General features: G+C 43.1%; 1 protein-coding gene across 3 annotated transcripts in view; it reads right to left on the bottom strand.

Moving 5' to 3' along the window:
* Positions 1–26317, bottom strand: part of LOC146809839 (uncharacterized) — a 226834-nt gene that overhangs the window by 198514 nt on the left and 2003 nt on the right. For all 3 annotated transcript variants that reach the window (XM_085616701.1, XM_085616702.1, XM_085616700.1), the window contains exon 2: positions 598–995. In XM_085616701.1, coding sequence (XP_085472827.1) covers positions 598–934 — 337 coding nt within the window. In that variant the 5' untranslated portion in view covers positions 935–995. The remainder of the gene's footprint in view (positions 1–597; positions 996–26317) is intronic.

The following is a 26317-nucleotide window of genomic DNA, read 5'->3' as shown; positions in this document are numbered from 1 at the left end:
ATTCCTATGTACTGAGTCTACTAAGTTTGTGCATTACACTGCAACCCCTGTAAACTCGAACTGGTACAAAGTCCTACTGTATTTTGAAAGTATTCAACAACAGCATCTTGTAGCTGAAAAGTATTAACATGCTTACCTGTACCAGGCTTGCTTGGTTCTAGAAATAAAACAACAGTATATTTTTTTATACAAAATCAATTGGCCTAGAGTTCAGTTCTTGAGTGTGTGAATGCATTTGCTGACTGAGTGTGTACATCAAATGCTTAACACTGTCCTCTGATACTGCCTTACTGCTCGACCAAGCTACCACTTTAGAGAGTAAGGTTCTATCTAACTTTAACCGCTGCCAAACCTCTGGAGGCCCTTGGACTCTATACACACTGTACCTCACTTTGGTGCAGTATATATAGAGACAGTTTCTTACACCAAACAATAAAATGAAGAAGCACTGCAGCATGATATGCCACTTGTACCAGAAGACAAAATACATAACTACTGTGCTGTGCAAGGGATCCGATGCTATCAAAATATCAAAAGAAATACCTCAGGGTGATATATGAGCCTTTTGCATAAATTAGGAAAGATTTTTATACTCACTACTTTTCTCGTGTTGCTCCCTGAAGACTGGACGGCCAGCCTGCTGCCACATTCGTAGCATAATACGGTAGCGGGGAGTTCTTTTGCTGTAATGTGTCCCATAAAGGAGTCTATATTCGTGCTCCAAGTGGAAAGCACGGCGCAAAACCTTCCACTTTGCACGGCATTGTTTCCAGGTGCGCTGATACCCATCTCTCACTAGATGCTGAGCAATTGGACCCCAGACAATGACTTTAGCATGGCGAGAGGACATTAGAATATCCAGATTCCCTGACTTTTGGACACCATTCAGAAGACTCTTGATCTCCTCCTGAAGCCATATTTTTCCTCTAGGCATCCTGGGCAGACCAAGTCATATGCAGAGGGAACGACTGTCTGTACAGAGCCCTTCATGCAACCTAGAGTCACAAAAACAAAAATAAGTTTGTTATGAAGAGTTGTATAATGTTCACTTATAATAATACACCATCGTATCAGAATGAAACTGAACTTATTTCAGCAGGCCTGGTGGCTCACTTGGCATGCAAATCTACTTTAAGGGTCTGTATTTAAGTTAATGATGAAATTACAGGTTCAAATTTCGGCACGTCCTCTCGTCCTTTGATTCTTATGGGCTCAATAAAATGATTACCACTGAATTAGGTAGCAATAAACACTTGTAAGTGGTAGGAAACTGATTCAGCGGTGTACCAACAGACTGTTATGTTATAAAGCATTTTAGGGACTGCTACAGTCAGTCAGTCACAAAAACTTTATTCGACCAATTGCGGCCATAAAAGAACAGATGATAACTACATCACACAAATAAATAGAGCAGCATCACAAAATATAGGACACATTCAGGGATAATACAGTTATTTTCAAAGAAGGCACTACATAAGGTACATTCCAAAGATGAGATGCAGAAAACATTTATAAAAGGTCAGATGGGTCACAAACTAAAGACTAAAAAGTTTTAAAAGTTCAAAAATTAGATCCGATCCTAACATATATACATACAAGAGGTGGGGTAGTTATATTGAGCCATATTTCTTTCTAACAGCCAGTGGAAGGCAGAAAAAATTTCCCACTGCCATGCAAATGTTCTCTCATTCTCTAGCCCTTGAAATCGATCAAAAGCCTCTTTGTGGGAGTTCCTATTAAAGGAGCAAAAAATTGGGGCACAGAAATCGCTTCCTAGCGTGAGCATACAAAGCGCAAAAAGGAATAAAGTGCAATGTCCTTTGAGTGGCAGTGTTTTTGCTACAGTCAGAGAGATAATCTGCCATATGAAAACAGAAACAGGGAAAGCTAGTTTATACCAAACATGCTCCTTATATTCTTTGGCCAGCAGTTGAGTCACTTCTGCATGTCAGCCCCACTGATGACACAGTATCAACTCCAGTCTTCACCTTTGTTTGCAGAAGAGAATGAAGAATTAGGGCATAAAATGTAGGCCCTTATCATCCTGGGTCCATTCCGTTATGTGGACACATATGCTAAGCACCATGGTTATTGGTTACATCTCCTAGGCTAAAAGACAAAGCATTTTTTGGTTGGTACACACAATAACACGTCTTCATGTCCAGTAAGCAGAGGGATAGCTCAATGAGCTGCAACGGAGTAAAGCACATGATGTATCAAGTTTGAATCCTGGCAAGTACCATCAGTGGGTAATTGTAACAAATATTATTTACATTGCTTAAAAACAGCAGAAATGTGGCATGAAGTGCTATGTGACTCGGGGACTGCATACTGCTGGTGAGTGCGTGCCGCTGAGACGAGCACGGACTGCGCTGCCGGGCCGCCTGTTGGGTGCGTGTGCCCGGCTTCCGCTGATATCGGGCTCCCAAGGGCCGCGGGGTGTGTGGCCTTGTCCGGGGCTCCCTTGGTGCCCAGGCCCTGCGCGACCGCACTCAGCGTGACTGCCAGAACATTTGCGCCGGCACCCAGGGCCCTTCCTGAAAGAAGTCTGCAGGGCTGGGAGAGCGATGGAGAGACCGACGCTGAGACTTAGGGCGCCCTGGGGGACCCGCTCCTGGAGTGAGGGGCGCGGCTCCGTATCCCACGATCTCACCTGACAGTGCTGCGGAGGAGCCTGCGCCCACCCTGGGCAGCGGCCTGCCGACGCAGCTAAAGCCATCTGAATTATGCGCTGCCTTGCTTCTGCGCCACTGCGAGACCCCTGCCTGGTGGAGGAGAACACTTGCTGGTGTAGCGGAGCCTTTTGCGCACCAAAAACACACACGGTGCGCTAAGATGTGGCCCCAATCGACCTGCTGACTGACCGCATTATATGGAGTGGGGTATCTGGTGACTGTGCTGTTGCGGCGGTGGGCTGTAAACTCACTACAGCGATTGACCACTAGTGCGGGGCATGCCGGCTCCCCTTCACATTCGTAATACTGGGGACGCTCTGCTGCTGTTTGCTGCCTGCCTGCTCTGCCCCTCGCTGGGGGCCATAGACCATAGACCAAGGAGGGGTCGCGTGCCCTGCGGCTCCCAGCACTGTCGCGCAGCCACCAACGTTTGTTTTGCGCCAGGAGGTGCCTTTAAATTCCTGCAGGGGCTCCCGCAGCGCGGGCGTGCCTGGGCCGCGCCCGTCAGTGACCGTAAGAGGCCGGGTAGGGCCACCTTATTAACATTTTGTGCCATACACCCATATGACCATTGACTCTGTCAGGGGCTGATGTATGAGGGCTTAAGGGTAACCATTGATTTTAGTTAACCTCTTCAGCGCGGCGCGGATTACCGCGCTGTGCTGAAGGTTCTATTGCGCGGGCGGGGCCGTGACGGAGCGGTTCCGTCATATGCACAGCGCAACCGAGGCGCATGACGGAACCGCTCCGTCACTCGCATCGATGTGGTTAATAACTACTGCTGTCCACTGTCATAGTTTGCTGCCTTCAAGTGTATTGACAAAATGATTAAAAGAAAATCACTAACAGGACAGGGAGTGGTGGGGACATTGGATGCTTTTTTGCTACGAGCTGAGTCAGCCCTCAGCCCAGAAATCGCTCTAACAGAGCGAAGATTGTCCTTAGAACCAAAACTCCCCCAAGGGCAGCCTGATTTGTTAGATCCCCTAAATCTTAACAAATGCCAGCAGAGTTCCCCCCCAAATAGGAAAGCGATCAGCCATAGTCTTAAAATTAATGAAACTACCATGCCAAGGGCCTCACCCACAAAACCCAAAGTAAACACCAAGGGTCAGAAAAGTAAGTCTACTTTGGGGAGTAGTACCCCAACCCAGTCTAGAAAAAGAAACGGACAGGGCCCCATTAAGCTAACTCACCCTGCACCAAAAAGAGGACGCAAAAGCAAACATATGGTGGAGGAGCTGGAGGAGGAGGTAGAAGGGCATTTGCCTGCAACCAGTCTTGCTAACAAAGCACCTTCCACAAGTCCTTCAACTCCTGTACAGGGTATTGAAAGTGGGGAGTTCTGGGTAAAAATGGGTGAGGTGGTTTCAGCTCTACTAGAACCACTATTGCAAAAGCTAACTCGCATAGAAACTAGCATTGATAAACTAGCATTGGTGACAGGTAGTGCACATATGACTCAGCAGTCTCAGTTGAGCCCGTCTGGTTCCCAGATCATCCAGCCCCAACTGACCTGCTCATGTCATTGTAAAACACAGAACATCCAAACAAATAGGGGCGACAAACCTAGGCCTGCGCAATCTGGAATTTTAGGACCTGCCACAGCCCCAGCGTTAGCGCCTCAAACCACACTACTGGATCTCCTGTCAATGGGCCAGAACATGGCAGGTATGTCCAATAGCTACCACAAGTCACTGATCTCAAGTTCCATCCAACAATGATTAATGAATATCCAAAATGATCCTCTACCTAGTAGACCAAGTCAGGAAAGCAGAAGGGAAGCCCCATTGAAAACTGCTTATCGCAAAGAACCACAGTCAGTAAGAGGTCAATTTAACACAAATACCCTGCATCTTCCACCAGAAGCAACCCCTTACTCAATTGTGCTGGCAAATGTCCCTATGTTGCCACATGGAGCCAGGGAACACTGGACATCCCTTAAAAATACATCATTATCTCTGCTAAGTGCAAGGTCTGGATTAGCTTCCCTGCTCTTTACAGAATTTAAAATGGTCATACGGGTTGGTTGGATAGGTAGATCCAAAAAGTCGTTAGGGGGTGACTGTGTGGTGCTTTCATTTGGGTCACCTGCTCTTGTCCAAACAATACTTGATAGGGTGGGAAACTGGACAATAGAGCAAACAGGGATTCACATTCTGCCACTGGGGTATTTTTATAAGCCATCCGACCCCATGCAGCCTCAGCAAGGGGTGGACAGAGGTGGGGAGTGGACTCAACCCAGATACAATTTACCAGTGACTAACCACTACGCTGTCCTAAGTTCCTTGGAGGACAATGACTGACTAGAGAAGCCGATTGCCGTATTTGACAGCAGGGTTGACACAAGTGACATCCGGGAATTATAATTAACTAGCATTCACTTGGCTGAACAAGAGTCTACAATATTAAAGTCTCCGCTTCTGTCAAACTCTAAGGCATCCCATGAGATTCACACTGAGAATAGCCTCTCGGCTGACCGACAAGGCACAACCAACCCTTTGGCTATGGCCAAGACATGTCCCCCGACTGGTAAGCTTACGCCCAAAGAATAAGGACTAGCAGAGGCTGTGGAAGTAAGAAGTGCTGAAAGGAAGGACCTACAGGGAATACCAATTTGCTCAAGTAATGCAGGGCCACTGTCGCAATCACACAATGACCACCAATTGGCGAACCTAATATTGACACCCTTAGACAACAACCATCCCTCAGTCAGGAACGGCCTAGGGTACTTAGATAGGGAGCCTAAAGGCCCCAGCAAGCCGCCAAATGACTCACCGAAGCTCCAAATACTATCCTGGAACGTTGCAGGCCTCCGCTCCAAAATAGATAACCTGCAGTGGGGTGCCTTCATTCAAGACAAATATATTTGCATGTTCCAGGAAACTTGGGCCAGGGAGGACACACATAGACTTGGCTATACAACTTTTAATATACCAGCCACATCTGGGGGTAAGGGTAGACCATCTGGGGGTCTCAGCATCTGGATTGCAACTCACTTAGGTTGCTCAGTGAAACTGGTAGAGACACGTTCTACTGACATACTTTGTGCCATCCTGAGTTTTCAACCTAGGACCAAAATAGTGTTCATCAACGTCTACTCTCGGCCAGTAGGGTATGGCCAAGAGTCTACCACCCTTGATATATTATCAAGATTTTTGCCTACTGTCATTGATAACGATATGGTGATTGTGGCTGGTGACCTAAACTGCCAGTATGAACCACTGAAGGACCTGGATGCAGGTGATCTTAAATGAGGAGGCCCTGCACTGGGTAATTCCAACAGCCAAAGCCCCACCAACTCGAGCCTGGACACCATTGGTCATACAGATGAATACCCTTGCGCTGAATCATTCGCTCAGGGCGTGTAATGGGCGCTCCAAATCTGACTGCCCAGCTAACTTTATCTACAACAGACCGGGCTGCTCCTCCATTATAGACTATATTCTGGTGAACACTAAATTATGGCACCGGACGATTGATTTCAAGACTGTGTCCAGACAAGACAGCGACCATAACGCCCTGATTTTAGAATTGGCCTTGCCCACACTGGGGATGTCCTTAAGGGCCAACTCTCGAATACTTCAGGGCCTACCCAAACTAACTGCAGGAGGAGAGTAAGATGGGGTATCCTATGCCAATCCCAAGATAGACTAGCGTTGATCTAGCGAACAATCCTGCCATTTTTGGAGGTTGCAAATCCACTGAGTGAGATCGCAGATTCCACTTGCCCACTCCGTGAAATTGCTGAAAACCACCAGGGCTTAGTGGCGGTCCTGGCAGATAGCTTCTCCTACGAATCGCGATTGAAGGAAGGCAGTGCCCCCAGGCACTCCTGCTACAATGGCAACTTCCGCAAGGCCAAGAAAACCTTGGTCCTAGCTATTAAATCCAATGACCAGCAGGCAATAAAGGCCAATAGGCTAACCTATAAAAACACAATCAAGCTAGCTAAGAAAAATTGGGAAGTAGCAAGATGGGAGAGTTTGAGACACGCTCTAAATAGCAGGGACATGAGAACCTTCTAGAAAATAATTAATACAGACTCTACGGAGGAGAAACCAGCAATCGAACCAAATCAAGGGGCTGAGGTTTGGAAGGTCCATTTCCAATCCCTTTATTCCAGGGTGGAGGGTGATCCAGGGCTTGCAGCAACTCATTGTACCCAGCCACAACTAGCTCACCTGGATACCCCCTAAATCTCCCTAAAAGAGATAACGGCCACAATCGACCGAGTAATTCCCACAAAAGCTCCGGGCCTAGATAAGATCCCTGGGGATCTCTGTCATACCGAACCTAGCATTGGGCTCCGTACTTATGGACCGTTTTCAATGCTATTCTCCAGGGAATGGAGATCCCCGCAACATGATTAGGGGCGGAAATTATTCCAATTTTTAAAAAAGGATCACCCCTACATCCCGCTAATTATCGGCCCATCAGCCTTATTGACGTGGCACAGAAAATCTTTGCCCGAGTGCTCCTGGACCGTTTACAGAACCGGATGGAGGAATTTTCCATTCTTAGTCCCTACCGGGATGGTTTTAGAGCTAAAATGTCCACAATCGATCAAGTATTCAGGTTGCAATTACTGCACTGGAAAACAGCAATCCTGGAGGGTGGCAGCCTCTATATGATTTTTGTGGACTTAAAATCGGCCTTCGATCTAGGTCCCAGGAAGAAATTATGGGTTATTTTACTAGATTTGGGAGCAACCCCGTACCTATGCCACATTCTGAAAAGATTGCATGAACACAACTTTGCCCAAATCAGATATGGGAAGCACGGAGAGCTCACCGATCGCATACCCATAGAGAGAGGTGTGCGGCAAGGGTGCGTTCTGGCTCCGAACCTCTTTTGTATTTTTATCAATGGATTAGTGGGGGCCCTGACAGCAGGAGGGGACATAGATGCTCCTAAGCTAGCGGGCCGCAAGGTACCTGCCTTGATGTTCGCATATGATACCCTCCTGCTGTCGAGGTCACCGATGGGCCATACAAAGGGTTTTGGACATTTTCCACTTATTTTGCAAGAAAAGGGGCTTGGAAATTAACACCCAGAAAACCAAACATATAGGGCCATATGTAGGTAATTTCTATTTACCGATTCCTAAATACCGAATTTTACCGATTCGGTATTTAAGAATCGGTAAATAGAATGTAGATAAAAAAATCGGTAAATTTTACCGATTCAGTAATATTTGTTATTACCGATTCGGTATTTACCGAATCGGTAATAAGGAATACCCTCCCATTCATTCCTATGGGCCTGGAGGCCCATAGGAATGAATGGGAAGCCATTCACTATTACCGATTCGGTAAATACCGATTCGGTAATAGGGGGAGCATATTCAAGTGTGGCAGAGTGTCACATTGACACCCTGTTGCACCCCTGAATCGTACATGTGTGCACATGTGGCGCACATACATGCCCTAAGGGCATGTGTGCCACATGGCACTTTTAAAAAAGCACAAAATTGCTTTTTAAAAGGTATTCGGTATTTACTACCAGCCTGTAGTTGGTGGTTAATAACGAATCCTTAACCCAAAAATGCACTCAGTTGAGTGCTCCCTACATAGGATTTAAGGATCCGGTAATTTACCGATTCCTTAAATTAAGGAATCGGATTTTACCGATTCCTTAAAATAACGAATCGGTAAATTACCGAATCCTTAAATCCAGCCCCCTACATCGCAAAGGGCTAAATACCGGTCGGTAACGGGAAATTTACTGATTTTCGGTCGTTACCGACCGGTATTAGCCCACCTACATATGGCCCATGGTCTTTCACACTGGGTACTCAAAATGACCTAATCCCCAATTAGATGGGGAATTTTTAGAGAGAGTCCCTGTATGCGAATACTTGAGACTATCTCTAAATGAGAAAATGGAGTGGGGGGTTCAGATTAAGAAGGTCTGTTTCAAACTGGCACAAGCATCCAGGGGGATGGCGAAACAGCAGAGGAAGTGTGTTCACAAGATGCTGGGGCTGGTGTTAGAAGTATATAAGGCACAAGCCAGAGGAGCTGCCTTATATGGGGCAGAAATTTGGGGTCATCGGCCACCGGAACAACTTGCTATGGTCGAGAACTTATTCCTCAGACAACTCTTGGGACTTCCCATAAGCACACCACTCACCCCACTCCGAATGGATCTTAAGAGTTAGCCCAATTGCACTTGAGGTTGCCCTTAGACCCCTGCTATACTGGTGCCGCTTATGGAGCACCCCTGAACTATCCATGTATAGAGAGGAACTGAGGGAAGTGGCAAACCTTAATGGAGCAAGCAAAATATTGGCTTTCTCATATCAAGAATTCTCTGATATCCATTGGAATGGGAGACTTATGGGATAGTGCCAAAGTTAGATGTCCGTTAACACCTAGGAAGGTTTTGATCAAGAATTTCAAAGACCATAAACTTAATCTATTACTGAGGGGTCCCAGGATAGGCACACTTACAACATCTTTCCTAGAAGTCAAAACTCAATACAGTTTCGAATTTATCATAGACGATATACAGCCGTCCTTAGCTAAAAAACTATATTTGCAGTTCAGGTATGGTGCACTTCCCTTATGTGCCGTTACCTATAGGTGGGGGGCCAGCTCTACAAAAGATTGCCCATCCTGTAATAATTGTACGGAGACTGACCTGCACATACTGTTTTTTTGTCCTGCATATAAGGAAGTAAGAGTTAGTTGGTTATGTCAGCTATGTAGTAATCTCGAAACTTCCCACTGCTCACACGCTTTCAGGATCCTAAAATATGATAGTAGTATGCCTATTGCATATTCAGTGTCCCGCTATCTGTTTTCAGTGTGGTGTGTACGCTGAGCAGTTCTAAAGAAAGAGCATGCCCAATCAACTCTCCCTACTTCCGCACTATGACAGCGATTCCGCCTTTTTTATACGTGATTTTTTACTGAATGATTGAGATACTTGTATTTTTTAGGATATTTATCACATCTTACAATTTTTTATCGATCTAATATTTTAATGTGTATGCTGAATTTGAATGTTGAAAAAGCTGCATTGATTGCACTGTTTTTTTTACATGTTTATTTTATATACACAGTAGACAAGAAATGGAAAAGTCTATTGCTTGTTTCCTTACTGTGAATCATAATGCCTAACTCAATAGTACTCATTTCAATACCAGAAAGAAACACAATAAATGGTATTGGCAAGATTTGAGACAAAGACGTTTTACAGATATCTGTTCCCCATGCTGATGCTACTGAATGAATTATGTGGAATGAGTCACCCACTTTAAATTTACTAAGGGGTGAAAAATGAATTCTATGTCATTGGCAGCTCCCGGCTTGAGCGGACACCCACACACATAGCACCCCCAAACTCGGTTAAGGTACTCCTCTTAGTCGAAGAGCTTCAATTACCACCTCGGCTGCTGTTCACGAAGTATCCCATATCAGCCCCTAATGCACATCCACACCAACACTGCTGGGGGTAGTATCAAATACTGTGCACTGGATTACAGACATCATTTGAAGCAGGGTTGCCTAGACAGATCAGCACGTGTTCAAAAATAAAACACACAGCCAGCGTGGCACCAGCCCGTGCAGATGCAGCTGGGAATGGGATAACAAAATTTGCATTTTACTTGTGAAGTTTCCAGTCGGACCATTTTAATTTCAATTATGGGACAAATAAAATACCTAGAAAGCTACATTTCAATAAGTGTGAAAATATGTTCAACATTTTGCTCAGTAAAATTCTTCACTCAACAATGACTGATTTTTCGGGCTTAGATGACAAACAGCTTAGTCCCACTCACAGGCTGGTTGCCGAAACCATGGGCAGGGATGACAAGTTGCAGCAACACTTTGCACTCTGTGACTTGTTTCGGCTGTAACGTGACAAGTAGAAGCTCAACAATCCCAGCATACAGAGCGCGACTGGTTCACAAGCCAGCGCTAGGCAGCTGTGGTCTGGTGTGACACTTCAAGTCCTCTCTCGGCAGGTGAGTCCTATGCTGAGCCATAGGCACAGGCCCACGAGGGGCAGGGACTGGTCAGGTGGAGCACCACAGGATTAGTCAGTTAACATAACAGACATGGTAGAGAAGAGTAGATCTAAGTTTATGAGAGAACATCAATAAGGTCAGTCAATAGCATGACAAAAAAAGAGCAATTGAACTACCTAGTAACCAAACAGTGCATTGTAAGTAAAACAAGTTACATCATCACATTCCACACATGCATTAACATGACACTATGATATAGAGTACCACACGCCTTCCTCCTACAAAGATAACTGAAACACAATAACAAACCCTCAACTCGCATTGCCCCTCACAAACTATACAATGACATCACTCCAACCAAACATCAGGCACCCAAGAAGTCTGGATATGTAAACCCCCCTCCATATGAAAATGCTCTTTCATCAACACACGATTTTTTGAGCATTTACCATACTTAGGCTATCTGGTTTTAGGTTTAAACCTATAATAACTGATAAAACCCCACCGAAAGGAAAATAGCCATCACCAGTGTAAACACATAAACACTGAAAAAACACCTTTGCAACCACAAACTAAGTGACATTCATAGAGAGGAAAAGATGAGTGAAAGTCATTTTTATTTCTTTCTGAAGGGGGCAATACATTGTAACTTTGTTATACAAGGTAAACATCAAGAAAGACTGGGCTAATGTTATTATGCTTGAGTTTTGTTGTTTAGGAATGTCACTAAAACATCGTCTCTTCTTCCTTCTGCTTTTTTCAGTTTTGTGGTCTTTGGTCTAAAGATGCAGTGTTTAGAAGCATGTTTTGGGTATTATTTAGTTATTTTATAAACTGTAGAGAATCAGGAAATATCAAAATCATATTAGAAATGTTGGTTAGATTTGATTGCACTGATAGGTAAAATTGCTGGTTTCATAAAAATCATTCCTAATATCTACCATCACATTAACCCAGAGACAGAGAATGGGTGAAATCCTTTGATACATCAGCCCCCTTTTCTAGTGAGTCAGTATTGATTGTAAGTGAATTGCCAAACCCCCCAGTCTTTAAACATTCAATTCAAGGTATGAATATGGAACGCAGTGTCACTTGGAATGATGCTGAAAAAAGTTCCTTCCAAGTTCAATACAGATTGGAGTGATATTGTTTGTATTTGCAGGAATTCAGCTACGTATATAAAAAATATGTATGATGGTCTGTCAAAACCGATACCTGAGCTGAAGTGCTTCCCTGTAAGAGATCCTTGTCACTTGCTAGATGTTATGCTGAAAGCACCTTTACAATCTTCAGAGTTAATGAAGAATGCTATTGACTTTGTGGTCCATTCTGGTGCAGTAAAAATGTGTTTGGACGTCATATACCCTGAGCATAGGCTACCTATACACATGAACTATCAGTGCAGAAAGCAAGCAATAATTAAAATTAAATTAAAATTCCATAAACACCGGAAAAACACCGTTTCTGTTGTTTTTAACGGCGCGAAAATGTGTAACCACTGATAACCACTGTTTTTAAGGTATTGAAAAAACCCCACCAGAATTTACCAAAAATAGAAACTGAAAACAGGAAAGCCTAACCATACTCCAGAAATAGCCCCTTCACCAGGCTTCCTGTCATTACTCATTCCAGAACCACTCTGATCTGCCATTGACTCTGTCCCGCTCAAGCATTACATCTTTTTCCATAACCTCTACGGTTTTACATGAACCAACGCATATTGGCCCAATGTTAAATTCCACACCCTGCCATTTCTCAGTTCTACTGCAGTGCATCAAACCCCTTACCTCCTCCTCCGACTCTGCCAAAAAATCACGTGTACTGTCTACTCATGAATTCCTTACCCATAACATGTATATTAATTGTACGCTTGCCACCAACTCTGGTCACAGCCCTCCCTTCTTATGCAAGTACAAATGCTTCATTCTCCCTTTGATAAGAGTCAACCTTCATCTGAAACTTTTCTTCCAACTTCTCTCCAACAACCAAGCTCGACATAACACGCCTTCTCTTCAACAGCATAAACGGGCTTACTTCAATTAACAGTATGTCCGGGACATTAACAAATTGAATTGCATTGCAGTGTTCTCTTCCAAGACACATCTGCTCCTCGTGCCCACTGAATAAATATTTTAAGTACCGAGTTCATTCTCACAACATGTTCACTGGATTCTGGGCACATCAAGTCAATACTCATGTTTTATCCTGCACTTAAAAAAAAACACTATTGTAGGCCCATATTTGTATGTCTCTGAAATTGTAATAAAGGTTTTCCAAAAAAAAAAAAAAAAAACACTATTCCTTATTTTTTTTAAATTATTTACTTGGCTATCCATAACACTTTTATCCAAAGTGCTGTTGTAGGGTCAAATCGGTACATACAAAAGAATGGAGATAGGACATGTGGTAGTAGTAAAGTGGACCAATATTGACAGGAGAATATCCTCAATATTACTGCTGAAACACATCAACTGAACTTCCTAATAAGCAAGCAGCATCCTCGAGTCCAGCAAGTAAAGCACCCATTATCACATACCACCGTTTAACATTTAGAAGCGGACTAGGATGCCTTGAGTATTCCAGGCAGGATGTCCCTCCTACAACCCTGCAAACGTGAGCTATGTAGAAGTCCCTGTGATGGCTCAATCTCTTGTTACATATCGACAAGGAGGGAGGGATTGCAGCACAGAAAGCATCACGAACTATACAATTTTAGAAAAAAAAGGTTTACCTTGAGAGAAATTAAATTATTAAAATAACAGTTTAGCTTATGTGAATACTTTGGTTATCAAGAAGCTTTCTACGAGAATGCTAGGTAACACAATATGTAAACAGAGAGCACAACCTGTGAGACAAAGGAGGACTTCGCCTTATTTTAAACAAAAAATGTATCTTAAGACTCAGGTGTAATCACGAAACTTGTGAAAAGTTATAACAAGGAAGTACTTACTATATAACTAAAAATACTGCTGTTGCATGAACATCTTGGGTGAACATTTACAGATAGCATATAGAATAACGCTTCATAACAGCAATATGTGGTAGCAAAGGTTTAACTGAAGGGAAATATTGTTAATGGCCCTTTAAAGGGCCTAATAATGAGGGAAATGAATTTACCTACTTAAAGCTGCGGTCAATCCCTGGCCTCTTTAATTGAAATAGCTGGTGAAACTATCGGCTTGGCAGCAGGATTCCTCGAGGTGACCGGGGCAGTGTTGGGCAGCCTCCGCTGCAGCCGTGAGGAAAACGGCATTTCCTTTGCTTTCCTGGCCGTGAGGGGAACGGCCCAACGTGAACTACAGCTCCCAGGGGGCTCTGCATACCGGCACTGCGTCACCGCGCCGGGGGGCGCAATAAGAGCGCAGCCGTCCTCCCGCAGCGCGGGACTCTGGTGAAACTATCGGCTTGGCAACAGGATTCCTTGAGGTGACTGGGGCGGTGTTGGGCAGCCTCCGCTGCTGCCGTGAGGGAAACAGCATTTCCTTTGCTTTCCTGGCCGTGAGGGGAACGGCCCAACGCGAACTACAGCTCCCAGGGGGCCCTGCATACCGGCACTGCGTCAACGCGCCGGGGGCGCGATAAGAGCGCAGCCACCCTCCCACAGCGCGGGATGGGCGCGGGCCAAGGGCGGGCCCGTCCGCGCCCTTCAAACCCCGGAAGAGGCTGGGCTGGGCTACCCATCTAACATTTTGCTTCTTTGAAAACAACGGCCGGATGCTGCTACTGCTGGAAGGTATTGTGTACTGTGTTCTGAGAAATCCCTTGATACTGCCGTTCTGTTCTCTGGTTGATCGAGCTGCATAGATAAATAACTAAGTACTCTAAGGAAATGGAGAAGCGTAAGGGTGCAGCGGGGACACTGGATGCCTTCTTGGTCAGGGCTGAGTCATTACTGATTCATGAGATCGAATTAACAGAGCGCCGATTATCTATGGACCCCTCAACACAAAGAGAAACTCATGTAGTGGGTACGGGGCTGAGTGTAAATGATGGTTTATTTATTAATTCCCCCACTATTCCCTCATCATGTTCCCCTTCTACTGTTTGTACCCGGGAATTGATGCCGGAAGCGGCGGTGCGTAGAGTTACTAGGCCTAAGGCACACAAAAAAGGTGGCTGCTAAGGAAAAAGCTGCAGTTTCTGCAAAAAGGAAGCGGGGGCTCCTGTAAGGAAACCTAAACCTGGGATGGCTCCAGAGGCAAAGGATAGTTCTGATATGGAACATGTTCCAAATAGACGCCAAATTTCTGTCACCTCTGTTGGCACACAGACAGATCCTGCGATCTCTGACTTAGTCACAAATAATGTTAAGGAAGCTGCGACAGGTACCGATGCCACCAGTCATGTTAGGACGATAGAAGCAATAGCTAATGAGATACAAGTTTTTTTAAATAAAGGCCTCACACAGCTATGGGACCAATTGAATAGCTTAGAAATAGTACTGAAAAACCTAGGACACAATAGAGAGGCCAGATTGGCTGAAGATAATACCGGGGGAAAACACTGAAAGGGTTGAAAGGGTGGATAGAATCGTACAAAGAACTATACACCAATCGATGGAAGGAAACGGAGGCAACACCACCAACTCAATGCAGACTAGTACAGGTGATAGGACCCAGGTGCCATTAATTGGCCCTGAACCATCAGAGACACAGAGGAATTGTACAGCACTCCCTAAAGTGGACAGGACACATGATACACGGAGTTCAGCGAGGGCTCATATTTTAAATAGAGTTGCCAATACTGACATTCTAAACTTGTCCCCTGCTTCATGCCCATATACGTTAATACTAGCTGGCGTTCCTGCCCTTAGAACAACTGAGAGAGAAAGCTGGGAAGACCTCCGGAATAAAACCCTAGATTGGCTAGCTAAATATAAGGATTTTCAACTAAGGGACACAAATGAAATAATAATGGTCTGCAGGGTAGGCTGGCTTGGCCACTCTATCAAAAGCATAGAGGGGGATTGTATAGTGGTAAACTTTAGTTGGCCACAGCTGGTACGCCACATTTTGAATAGAAATGAGGAATTATGCTTGACGAATACTAACATTTGTGCACTTCCACTGGGGTTTTTTTTATAGACCACCTTCATGGAATCTAACATCTAGGCAGCATATAGTGCCACTGACAAATAGATTCCATGCATTGTCAGACTTGGATGCCCAAGACTGACAATTATCAGTGCCATGTGTAGAATCTTCTGCAGTAACTCTACAATCACAGGAGGAAGGGCCTGCCATGGTTACTTCTATTATTTTAAATATGGTTCCTGCAGACTATGTTAATTGTTGCACAAGGCATACTAGACCTGATTGTATATTAAGTACAGTAACCAGGTGCATGGAAGAAAGTGAGGCTGGAAGCCTAAGGGAGTTAGCACTGATCTCCTGGAATGTTGCAGGTCTTAGAAGGAATTTAGAAGATTCTGTATGGCAGGAGTACATTGACCAGAAAGACATAATTATGCTGCAAGAAACTTGGGCTGTGGAATCTCTACATAAAGTAGGCTACAAAACTTTTAGTAAACGTGCTAGCCCCTCTGTTAGAGGGAGGCCTCTGTATCTGGGTAAAGGTTACGAGGGAGGCCTCTGTATCTGGGTAAAGGTTACTCTCGGTCTAGATGTTAAATTAGTCGATATATGTTCAGAGGATAGCCTTGGAATAAAATGTTATACACCCAATAAAAAGGAAGCCTACATAATAAATATATACTCTAGACCATATTTAATAAGTAAACAATCGATGGTAATTGAGCAGTTAGATAACTTCTTAAGTACGATTGAGGTAAGGGCACTGAAAATTGTTGGAGGCGATTTCAACCGCAGATACGAACCTGTGGTGGGGCTAGAAAATATCTTTCAGGAAGAAGATTTGGCCAATAACATTCCACTCCTGGACAGCCAGTCAGTAGTGACATGTACAGTAGCGGTTGCCCAGTTACTAAGATTTGTTTCGGGACACTGCTTGCAATGGCCGTTTACCATCAGACAGCCCAGCAGCGCACACATTTACTAGGAAGAACATAAAAAGCCACTTAGATTATATACTGATCTCAGTCGAGCTTTGGTCAATGGCCATTGACTTAAAAGTCGAAACTAGAGTATAGAGTGACCATTATCAATTATGTCTGACATTGACAGCTGACCTTTTCCATTCTGCCACCCTGAGAATAGGGGAATTTGATAATGGAATTATAGATCCACTTGTAAGCAACAACAGGAGAGCTTTAAAGTGGCCTTTGATAGGGAATAACCCAGTGGCTATCAAAAAGATCTATAACATTTTCGTAAATAGGGCTTCCCCGTACGTAGATTTCCCTGTGTCAGACATTCCAATAATGGTTATCCACTGCAAATTAGTTAAGGACTTGGTACCCATATTAAGGAAAATCCCGAAGAAAGCTAACAATGCGATTACGGTGGCGACTGAGCTGAAAAACCCATGGTACAATAAAGCATGTCGTACTGTAAAAAGTGAGCTCATTGCGGCTTCTAAACCTCCAAACACAGTGGCTTTAAGGGAAAAAAGGGCAGAGTATAAGCAACTGTTAACCTCCGCAAAGAAAGAATGGGAGGCGAACATTTGGGACGAACTATTAGTAGCAGCGAAAGCAAAAGACCAAGTTGGCTTCTGGCGGCTAATCTCAAAGGGCAACAAAAATGGTAGATGTAGTAGGGACCTTTTCTTAGACGCTAATTCTTGGATAACACATTTTTCTAGTCTCTACTCTTCTTCCCCAAATGACATTGACTTTTGCCCAATGAGTTACGAAACTACACTAAACACTGCACCTTTATCCTTTAGTTTAAAGGAAACCCTCATAGTCATAGATGCACTAAAGCCAGGAAAGGCGCCTGGTCCCGATAAAATGCCTGGAGACCTATGGAAGCATGATAAAGGTGTGTGGGGCCCCTATATTAATTTGTTGTGCAATTCTCTTGCTTCAGGTGCTCCACTACCCGAAACCTGGAAAGGGGCAGAGATCACGACTATTTTTAAGAAGGGTGATCGGCATAACCCATCTCATTACCGACCAATTAGTGTTATCGATATTTTGCAGAAGGTATACGCCAGGCAAATTTTAAACAGACTGATTGAATGGATTGAGGAACATAACATTTTATCACAGTATCAGGCAGGTTTTAGAGTGAAGACTGGCACGATAGACCAGGTTTTTAGATTCCTTTGTATATCCTGGAAATATATATTATTCAGGAAGGGACATCTGTATATCGCCTTTGTGGACCTAAAAGCAGCGTTCGATCTTGTCTCCTGTGGAAGTCCTTAAAGGACCAAGGGGTCCCGGGGGAAATTCTTTTACAAATTATAAGACTGCATGAAGACAACTGGGCAAAGGTCAGATGGGGTCCATGAGGCGAACTAACTGAACCAATTAGGGTTAACAGGGGTGCGTTCTAGCGCCGACTTTATTTTCTTTATACGTTTACGACATCCCTGATTATCTCTTGGGCTGTGATCATGATTCCCCCAGGCTAGGAGGGCTGCCTGTACCGGCACTCCTCTTTGCTGATGATACGATTTTAATTTCCCAAACACCAAAGGGTCTACAAAGTTTAATAAACTAAACTAATTTGGGAAATATTGTAAAGCCAAGGGGTTAGAAATTAATCCCAGTCAAACAAAATATATGTCAATTAACCCACACAAAACTTTTAAGAAAAATTTAACTGCGGACAATCAAATAATCGAGTTTGTGCATGATTTAAATTATTTGGGTATTACTTTGGACTCAAAATTGATCTGGAGGCCCCAGTTAGAAAAAAGTAGAACTATACTCCTCCAGAACACATTCCCATTAATCAGGAAAATCAAAGGTAGTACATCCAAAGCAATTTCACCCGCTCTCGAAGTATTTATATATAAAGCACAATCTGCTTCATTGTACGGGCCACAGCTGTGGGGTCCCACGGTAAATGAAACATTCAAGGTGGGTGAAAACAAGTTTCTTAGAAAAATATTAAGTTTGCCCACACGAACACCATTGACTCCTGTATTGATGGATTTAAATTTTAATCGTGTGGATGACCAGGCTAACCTGAGATCATTGTTGTTTTGGGTTCGCTTATGGAGTACAGAGGAGCTTATTCACTATAGGGAGGAGGGTCTTGTGGAAATTCTCAGTCTAAATGAAGGTGTAGGTTTGCCTTGGTTAAAGCACATTCGCGATTGGTTTCTTAAAATGGGATTAAGGCATTACTGGGATGAGCCGTCCGACTTGATATTTGCCTCAAAAATGTTTTTAAGGGAAACCTACTGGTCTTTTATACATGACTCTGTGTCCCATTCTCCTAGGGTTGGGTCATTAACCACACGGTTCCTCCAAATGAAAATAGCTTGGAATTTTGAACCTCTAATGGATGAAATACAGCCACAATTAGCTAAGTCCTTATATCTTAAATATCGCTATGGTATCCTACAAATAAAGGCAAATACAGTAAAATGGGCAAGGACGAGGAGGACAGATGCGTTTTGTGTGATTTAGGTGCAATGGAGAACGAGACACATCTGCTGTTCTGCTGTCCGGCCTACGCGCGCTGTAGGAATAAATGGATAAAACCTATTTGCCGGTTGCTTGGTACCAGATCATGCCTTGAAGCAGAAAGACTACTGCGTTCTGACACCAGGCAGACTGTGGTTTTTAGTGTTAGTCGATATTTGTTTGGTGTAAGCTTGATAAGGAAAAGGGAAGGTCTGAAACTCTAGGCTGAGGAAATGAATGGGAAATTACTATGAGCTTGGCACGTGCACTTTACTAGAACTAAACTAAATATATACTTACTTGTATATTACGTGATAAATCTATCTTATGAAAATATCCTTTTTTAAAGAAATTTTTTATCGGTTTTTAATTGTTCACATATGTATTTTATTTTGTCTTTTTAGAATGTCCTGAAAGAGTTGTTCCTAAAATCTGTTTTTTTTTTTATTAATATTTATTAATAATCTAATACTTAAGAAACTCGTGATACCGCTAGAACATCACTAAATTGGTTGGTTAAATTTAGGTTGAATTCATAATGAAATATGTAGCATTGTATTGTATTTCACTTCCCATATGATGTACTGTGGAAATAATTGTACTATTTTGCGAAAACTTTTATGGTTATTTTTAACCGAAATAAAGAATAAATAAAAAAAAATAGCTGTGAACAATTTACATATAAAATGGAATAAAAACGACACATGGTTTGGGACTGTACGACACTGCTGAGGTTTTGGAGAAGAGTGACCACATGTTTGTCAGAGGTTCTGGGGTGGGACATCCCGCTGTCTCCAAGACTAGTCATTATACATATCACTGAGGGCCTTGGTGGTAATAGATATAAACGTCACCTGTTATTCCTTGGCCTTACTTTGGCAAAGAGAGATATCGCCAGGGCATGGAAAGATGAATTCCCGCCGTCAGTGGCAGTGTGGAAGAAGGGAAAAACACTTTACCATGGGCCTGGATATTCCTGTCTTCAAGGCGAGGGGGTGCCCAGAAACATTTTAAAATTTGGAAAATGGTGAGCAGAGAATAGAGGGCTATATTTGGAACCTGCTCTCCCCGCTTCTGCTATTGAAGAACAGTTGAGATGACTGTAATAAGTCGGGACTCAAACGCTGCTGATATATGCCCTGATTGTGAATGGCTTGGACCCTTGTTTATGTATCACTGGTGTCCCTTGAGGCACCAGTATTGTACCGGCTGTCAACTATAACATTTACGTTATGAAAATGGAAGAAAAACAGAACCCCCACCAATCTCACACTACCAAATTCTTCTGCACAACATGCAGACAACTGATCACATCAGCGATTGTAATATACCAACATACCATCAAAGAAAGCCACTAAAAGAAGTAGAACACTCTTCAAATCAAGCAAATCCTGCATTCCCCCTTGCTTGATAATTCGATCCCATACCCCACCAACAATTCCTTCACCATTTATTCAATTAAAAAATACAAAAAATGCATGGACGACACCCAAACTCCTCCTCTTCTCATCCACGCTGTATTCCACAATGGTCATCCTCAAATAACTCACCAAACAGTGCTTCATTTGAGCCGGTGGGGCCCAGGGGCACTCATTTTTAGGGACCGAAACTTATATTTCCTCATCAGACATTGACAGTAAGCAAGCCAAGGGAAAACAAATGAAAGGGAAAGAAGGGAAAGAAACGTGGAAAAACTGCCACAAAGGGAGAAATCGGGAATCTCCAAGTATAAAAAAAAATGTCAGGGAGTGTTTGCTAGTGGATTAAAGGGCCATGATGTGGGTTCCAGACTATGCAGTCTCGGCATTGGGCTTGCCAAACTTTAATAGCACTAGCCATGGGCTTCTGAGCAGAGCTTTGGGCTCTGGTCACTCATTCTTTTACAAATGATGCACTATTGCCAAAAATCTCATCTCCCTCAAAGTCAATACCTTTGAAGAGGTCTCATCCTTTAGCAAAGCTTTCTCTGGGGAAGCTCTATCATAAATGCCCACCATCACTGAAGCCTCGCTCGGTGGCAGCATCTTTCCTGAAGCTCTTACAATAGGCAATATCCTTTCACTCATGGAGAAACGTACACTAGATCGTGACGATCTGGCCAACTATCTTTCCATCACACATCTACTTTCATCTGTAACATTATTGAAAAAGCAGTCTATGCTTAATTTGAACATCACGTCAACCATCTCTTACATGACTATCAGTCCAGCTTCAGATCACGCTGCAGCATGTAGACAGCAAACTTACAAATTACAGCTTGCACCCTTATGAGGTCAGGATTATGTGCAGACACAGGGAAATCGCAACGGGATAAGGGAGAAAACAGAGACAATGGATATCGTCACTTCGACTTATCACTCTGCGGAGTATTGACATCTATGCGGCACAGTGGATAACTAACGACAAAATGAATATTTAGTACAATATCACTAGAGTGCGCCACCTAGCACTTTCTTTGAAACTGATGTACCTTCAGAATAGCTCTATGTTTTAAACTCACTTATCTGAAGATGACTATTGGGAAGTCCTGAAAACTGGAATATAAATAATGTCTTTGAAATCCATGTTATTCAGGATTCGGCATAACTCACTCTCTCTATGATAAGGTAATCACCCAAGTACACACTCTCTGTTACTGGCCTTTATTCAAAATAACTTTTATGAAATTGTAATGCAACACACATTCTTTAAAATTAAATATCTCACAATGAAAACCTATTAGTTTCTTCATTAAAAATCCCGCCACAATCTCTATTACATTATGTGCACTACCAATATTTCAAAAGTATTTTAAATAGGAAAAATAATTTCTGTTGCCACGTGTAAATGTTATCTAATAATGTTCAATAAGATAATATACACAAGTGTGAATTTTTATTAAAAAATTAGGAAAATATATAAAACATCTACTTAGCCAAGGGGAGGATGTTTCAGAAATCTACTTGTCTGTTTTGGTGGCAGGCATGAGGAGTCACATGTTAGAAGCCTTCTCATTATACCAGAGCACTGATAATAGCCTCTATGATTATGTTAGGGTTCAAATTATCTCACGATTTGTATTCTAGCAAGACTGTGATGTTGCCACCTTTTTGCAAAGCTACATACAGCGGCTGGTGGTAAGCAGAATGTAGTAGATCCTGGACTGGAATCTGTGAAGCTGTGTACACACTTACATGACGCAAAGCCTTTTGTTATGCGCCTCTTACACTTTGTGACAACTTCCAGCCTTTCCTTCCCTTGACTGCACCAAAAGCAGGCAAATTTGGAGCATGATGCTTGAGTGCCTGCCTTGTTAAGGAGAGTCCCATATTATGACCACTGACCACAGATAAAGGTAAACCCTCCTTCCTGATACTACTGGAACACTTGGCTGCCTTTGACATCATGGGTCACCCCACCCTCATCTGCACACAAATCTCAAATGGGATTAACTGGAAATGCCCTTCACTGGTTCTCCCACCAATCCAAACAACACCAGTGTATTCGTATTGGTACCTTAGGGTTCCAGTAGATCCTGAGCACCTGTGGCGGTTCCATGGAGCCCCTTGGCTCTACTCACAGATAAACAGATCACATCAACATTCACCAATATACTAACACAACTATTTTTGAAAGGCTCCTCTATACCAGACAGCAAATGCCTCAAACAAGTCTACACCTAATCCAGACTGTGATGTCTCGCACCTACCTGAAACTTAACCCCAATAAAAGACAACTACTCCTAATTATTAAGAATAACAAGTGTCAATTATTCGAAAACTGGCTCAATGACATAAACCTGTACGCCAACTTTCACCCAGTGCCAAGTCATTTTGAATCACCTGGGAAACCAATCTCAAACACAAGGAATATATTCATAACCTATCCTGAAAGGAGCTCCTCGGTTCACAATGTTCACAAATCTATTAATCGAGTAATGGTTTCGTGCAAAACAAATGGCTGGCTCATGGCAGGATTTATCGCCGGGAGAGAAGGCGTGCTCGATTTGAATGCGCTACTAGTCAGGTGAGAACAGGGAACGGGAGGTCTGCTGAGTTTGGGGGCAGCGCCGGAACTGTTTAACGGGAGGGACGGTTTTATTCCTTAAACAAGGCAAAGTACGATTGTTTTGGTTAATATACATTTCAGAAGGGAAGCAAACTAGTGGGGGCGATTAGTAACAGGATATTAGATGGGTGGGGGGGTTCTAAACGAAAACCCCGCCCCATGGTCGACATAATGTTAACAGCTATGATTGGACATATCGCTTGATGAGTAGTGGCATGGGATATTAATATATGAGTCAAACTTGACAGCACATTTGCATATTTTTTTTTGCATTAAGGAGGTGTGCTGGTACTGTGTTTAGCACACCTGGGTGGCCAGCTACGTTGGGGCAACTCGCCCAATTGTAATGGGCTTGGACATGAAAGTGTGTGTTAATTTCTATTGCACATATATATTTATTTGTTTTGTAGAAAACTTCCTCATTAATGGGATGGATGGAACAGGAAATTCGAAGCAGATTATTATTAAAATTATTACATAATTTGGAGGTATGTTTTCAGTATCAGTAATTTTAAGGGTACTGGTTACAGGTGCTTGGGAGGTGAATTAGTGGATTGGATCAGACAGAACTATTGACATTGAAGGAGAGAAGTGATGGGAGACTATTAATATATTCGACTTTGGAGATGGAATTGAAGGGTTCTGACTAACTGCAATTATAATGAATTTGTATTAAGACTTTTAAGACATATTTGAATGTGTTCTGATCAACTGTGATTATAATATATTGTATTAAGATGGGATGTGAAAGCATGATATGCTCTCAAGAGGCAGTCATGGGCACCAGGTGCACAGTATAGAATTATTGTTATGTTGGTACAAGGGAATTTTATACCCTTGGAACCAGGGAGGATTCAAAGATTGGATATAGGCAGGCATTACTGTTTAAGAACTGAGTTAATGTAATAATTGTGGGGACACTGATGAATTCTGGTTTTTGAAAAAGAGGCACACCAGTAATTTGTTCATTGATGTATTGTGTTTTCTTTTAATTTACAGCCCTGATGATGTCCAAGTGTGGACGAAATGCGTTGGCTGATTGATTTGTTACTATATTGTGTCGATCAAACAATTTGAAAGGTTTTTTAAATAAACCACAGAGTTTTAAATTCATCAAAGACTGCCTATGAACCTTTTTTTTGCACTAAACCATTAGTTGAATAATAGATTTGTGAACATTGTGAACCGAGGCGCTTCTTTCAGGATAGGTTATGAATTCTTGTTGATTAGTGGCCTAGTGGCGGTGGGGCCATTGAAAGTTGAGCGTGGATGAACTACCTAATCGACTAACCGGTAAAACACACCAGTGCGCACACCTCCTAGCCCTCACCGCCTATCGAGTTGGATGAAACAAGGAATATATTGCTAACAAAACAAAGACAACTGAATAACAGCTTATTCCCCTTAAGAAAGTAAAACCATTACTCCCAGAAAGCGACATCAGAACTGCTGTTCAACCCCTCATGCTCTTGCATCTGGATGGTAGCAATGTCCTGCTCCACAGACACCTGGAAACCACACTGGCACACCTCAATAAGGGCCTGAATAAATACGGCCACATTAGTCTCCACCCAAATGCCACACCGCACCATCTTAAAACCAGCTACATCTAGAAAGATAAAGCGGAAAACAAAATGGTATAAAAAGAGATGGAAAGAGTAAATGAGAAGGCAGAGTGAGACAGGTAAAGCGAGAATTATAAAGTTTGATAATCCAGAGGGGGAGGAGTAATAAAGGGATTGAGATTGGCCATACTATTCAGCTTTAAGCATAACAGGTAAAAGTGGGGGAGAGTGAAGAGGAGTTAGAAAGGATGAAACCAGAGGGGTGCACTTAGAGAAGAGAAAAAAAAGCTATAAAGCAAGAGGAAGAAAGAAAATTATGTTAAAAAGAGGAGGGGAAAATACATAGTCATTCATCCTCCATGTGATCATTTTCAAAGCAATAAAAGCAACCGTAGGTCGGTGCAGATTTTAGGTTATTTATAGCCATTTCCTGGTGGCACAACTGCATGGGCTCTGGTATCCAGGTAGACAGTACAAACAACAATGTAGCTATTGCATGATTTCTGTAACACATTGGTATGTGAATGCTGACATGACTACTCTCAAATAACCTTTGTTGCTAGTTGGAGAGTATCCATTCAGAACTATGGCTTTATAGAACATATGAGTTTTCCATCAATTGCTAACAAATGGGGCTGGAAATGTCACCATGTGCCCTAAATGCACCTCCCACTCTGTGGGTGGAGGAACCCTTCCAAATACTCCTTAGGGGTAGGGCTGGCTCACGCAACTTCCTTGAATCTTTCACTGATTAATATCACAATTGTGATCCGGCACACCACTTAAACAAGTTGGACACCCTTGCTAAGAAGCACTTTGGATTGTCCCTCTGCTGCTCAAATCCAACTTAGAACCAGACTTTTTTGTCGTTAGGACGAATGGCAAGGCATCATGCGTACCTATTGTTCACGCTTCTTCATTGTATTCCACAATTAAGCCCTGCTACATAATAGCAGTGACATAAGGGGGGATATGTACAAGGAAGTGGCAGAGGGAGGCGTTAGCCTTCCTGGCTTAAGACCTCTGTCCACCACTTCTGAAACACATGGCTGCACCATATTTACAAGAATGTGGTGCCTCCTTGCGTTTCCACCTGCGATGGCGCTAAGTTTAGCAACTTAGCGCCAATGCATTCACTCTTGCACCACAGTGCAAAGGTTTTTAAACGAGAAAAGGGGGAAAGTAGGTCCCAATCCCTTAGGGACCGTATTATTGAGTATAGTATATATTGGGTATTTGTCCTTAACAGTGGGCGAACCCCAGCCCCACTGGTAGCAATACAGTTTCAAAGAGGTGTTAGGACAAATCTTGGTTATTTGTGATTATTTGTGGAGAAAATTCCAGAAGACCGCCAGGACAGACTGCCCATAGGCGATGCGCCTACAACTTTTTGACAATAGATTTAAGGACGATTTCTTGCAACTGTATTTACGGGACATACAGGGTCCCAAGAGATTTCCCTACGCCTTGAGGAAGCCCCAGGCCGGATGGCAATGTAACGGGGCGAAACACGTGTTGGCTGTATCTTGATGTTGCTCACGCCTGAGAA

The sequence above is a fragment of the Triturus cristatus genome, chromosome 7 (assembly GCF_964204655.1).
Source record: "Triturus cristatus chromosome 7, aTriCri1.1, whole genome shotgun sequence".
Classification (NCBI taxonomy): domain Eukaryota; kingdom Metazoa; phylum Chordata; class Amphibia; order Caudata; family Salamandridae; genus Triturus; species Triturus cristatus.
Note: the sequence above shows the minus strand (reverse complement) of the source record. Positions and strands in the feature narration are given on the sequence as shown.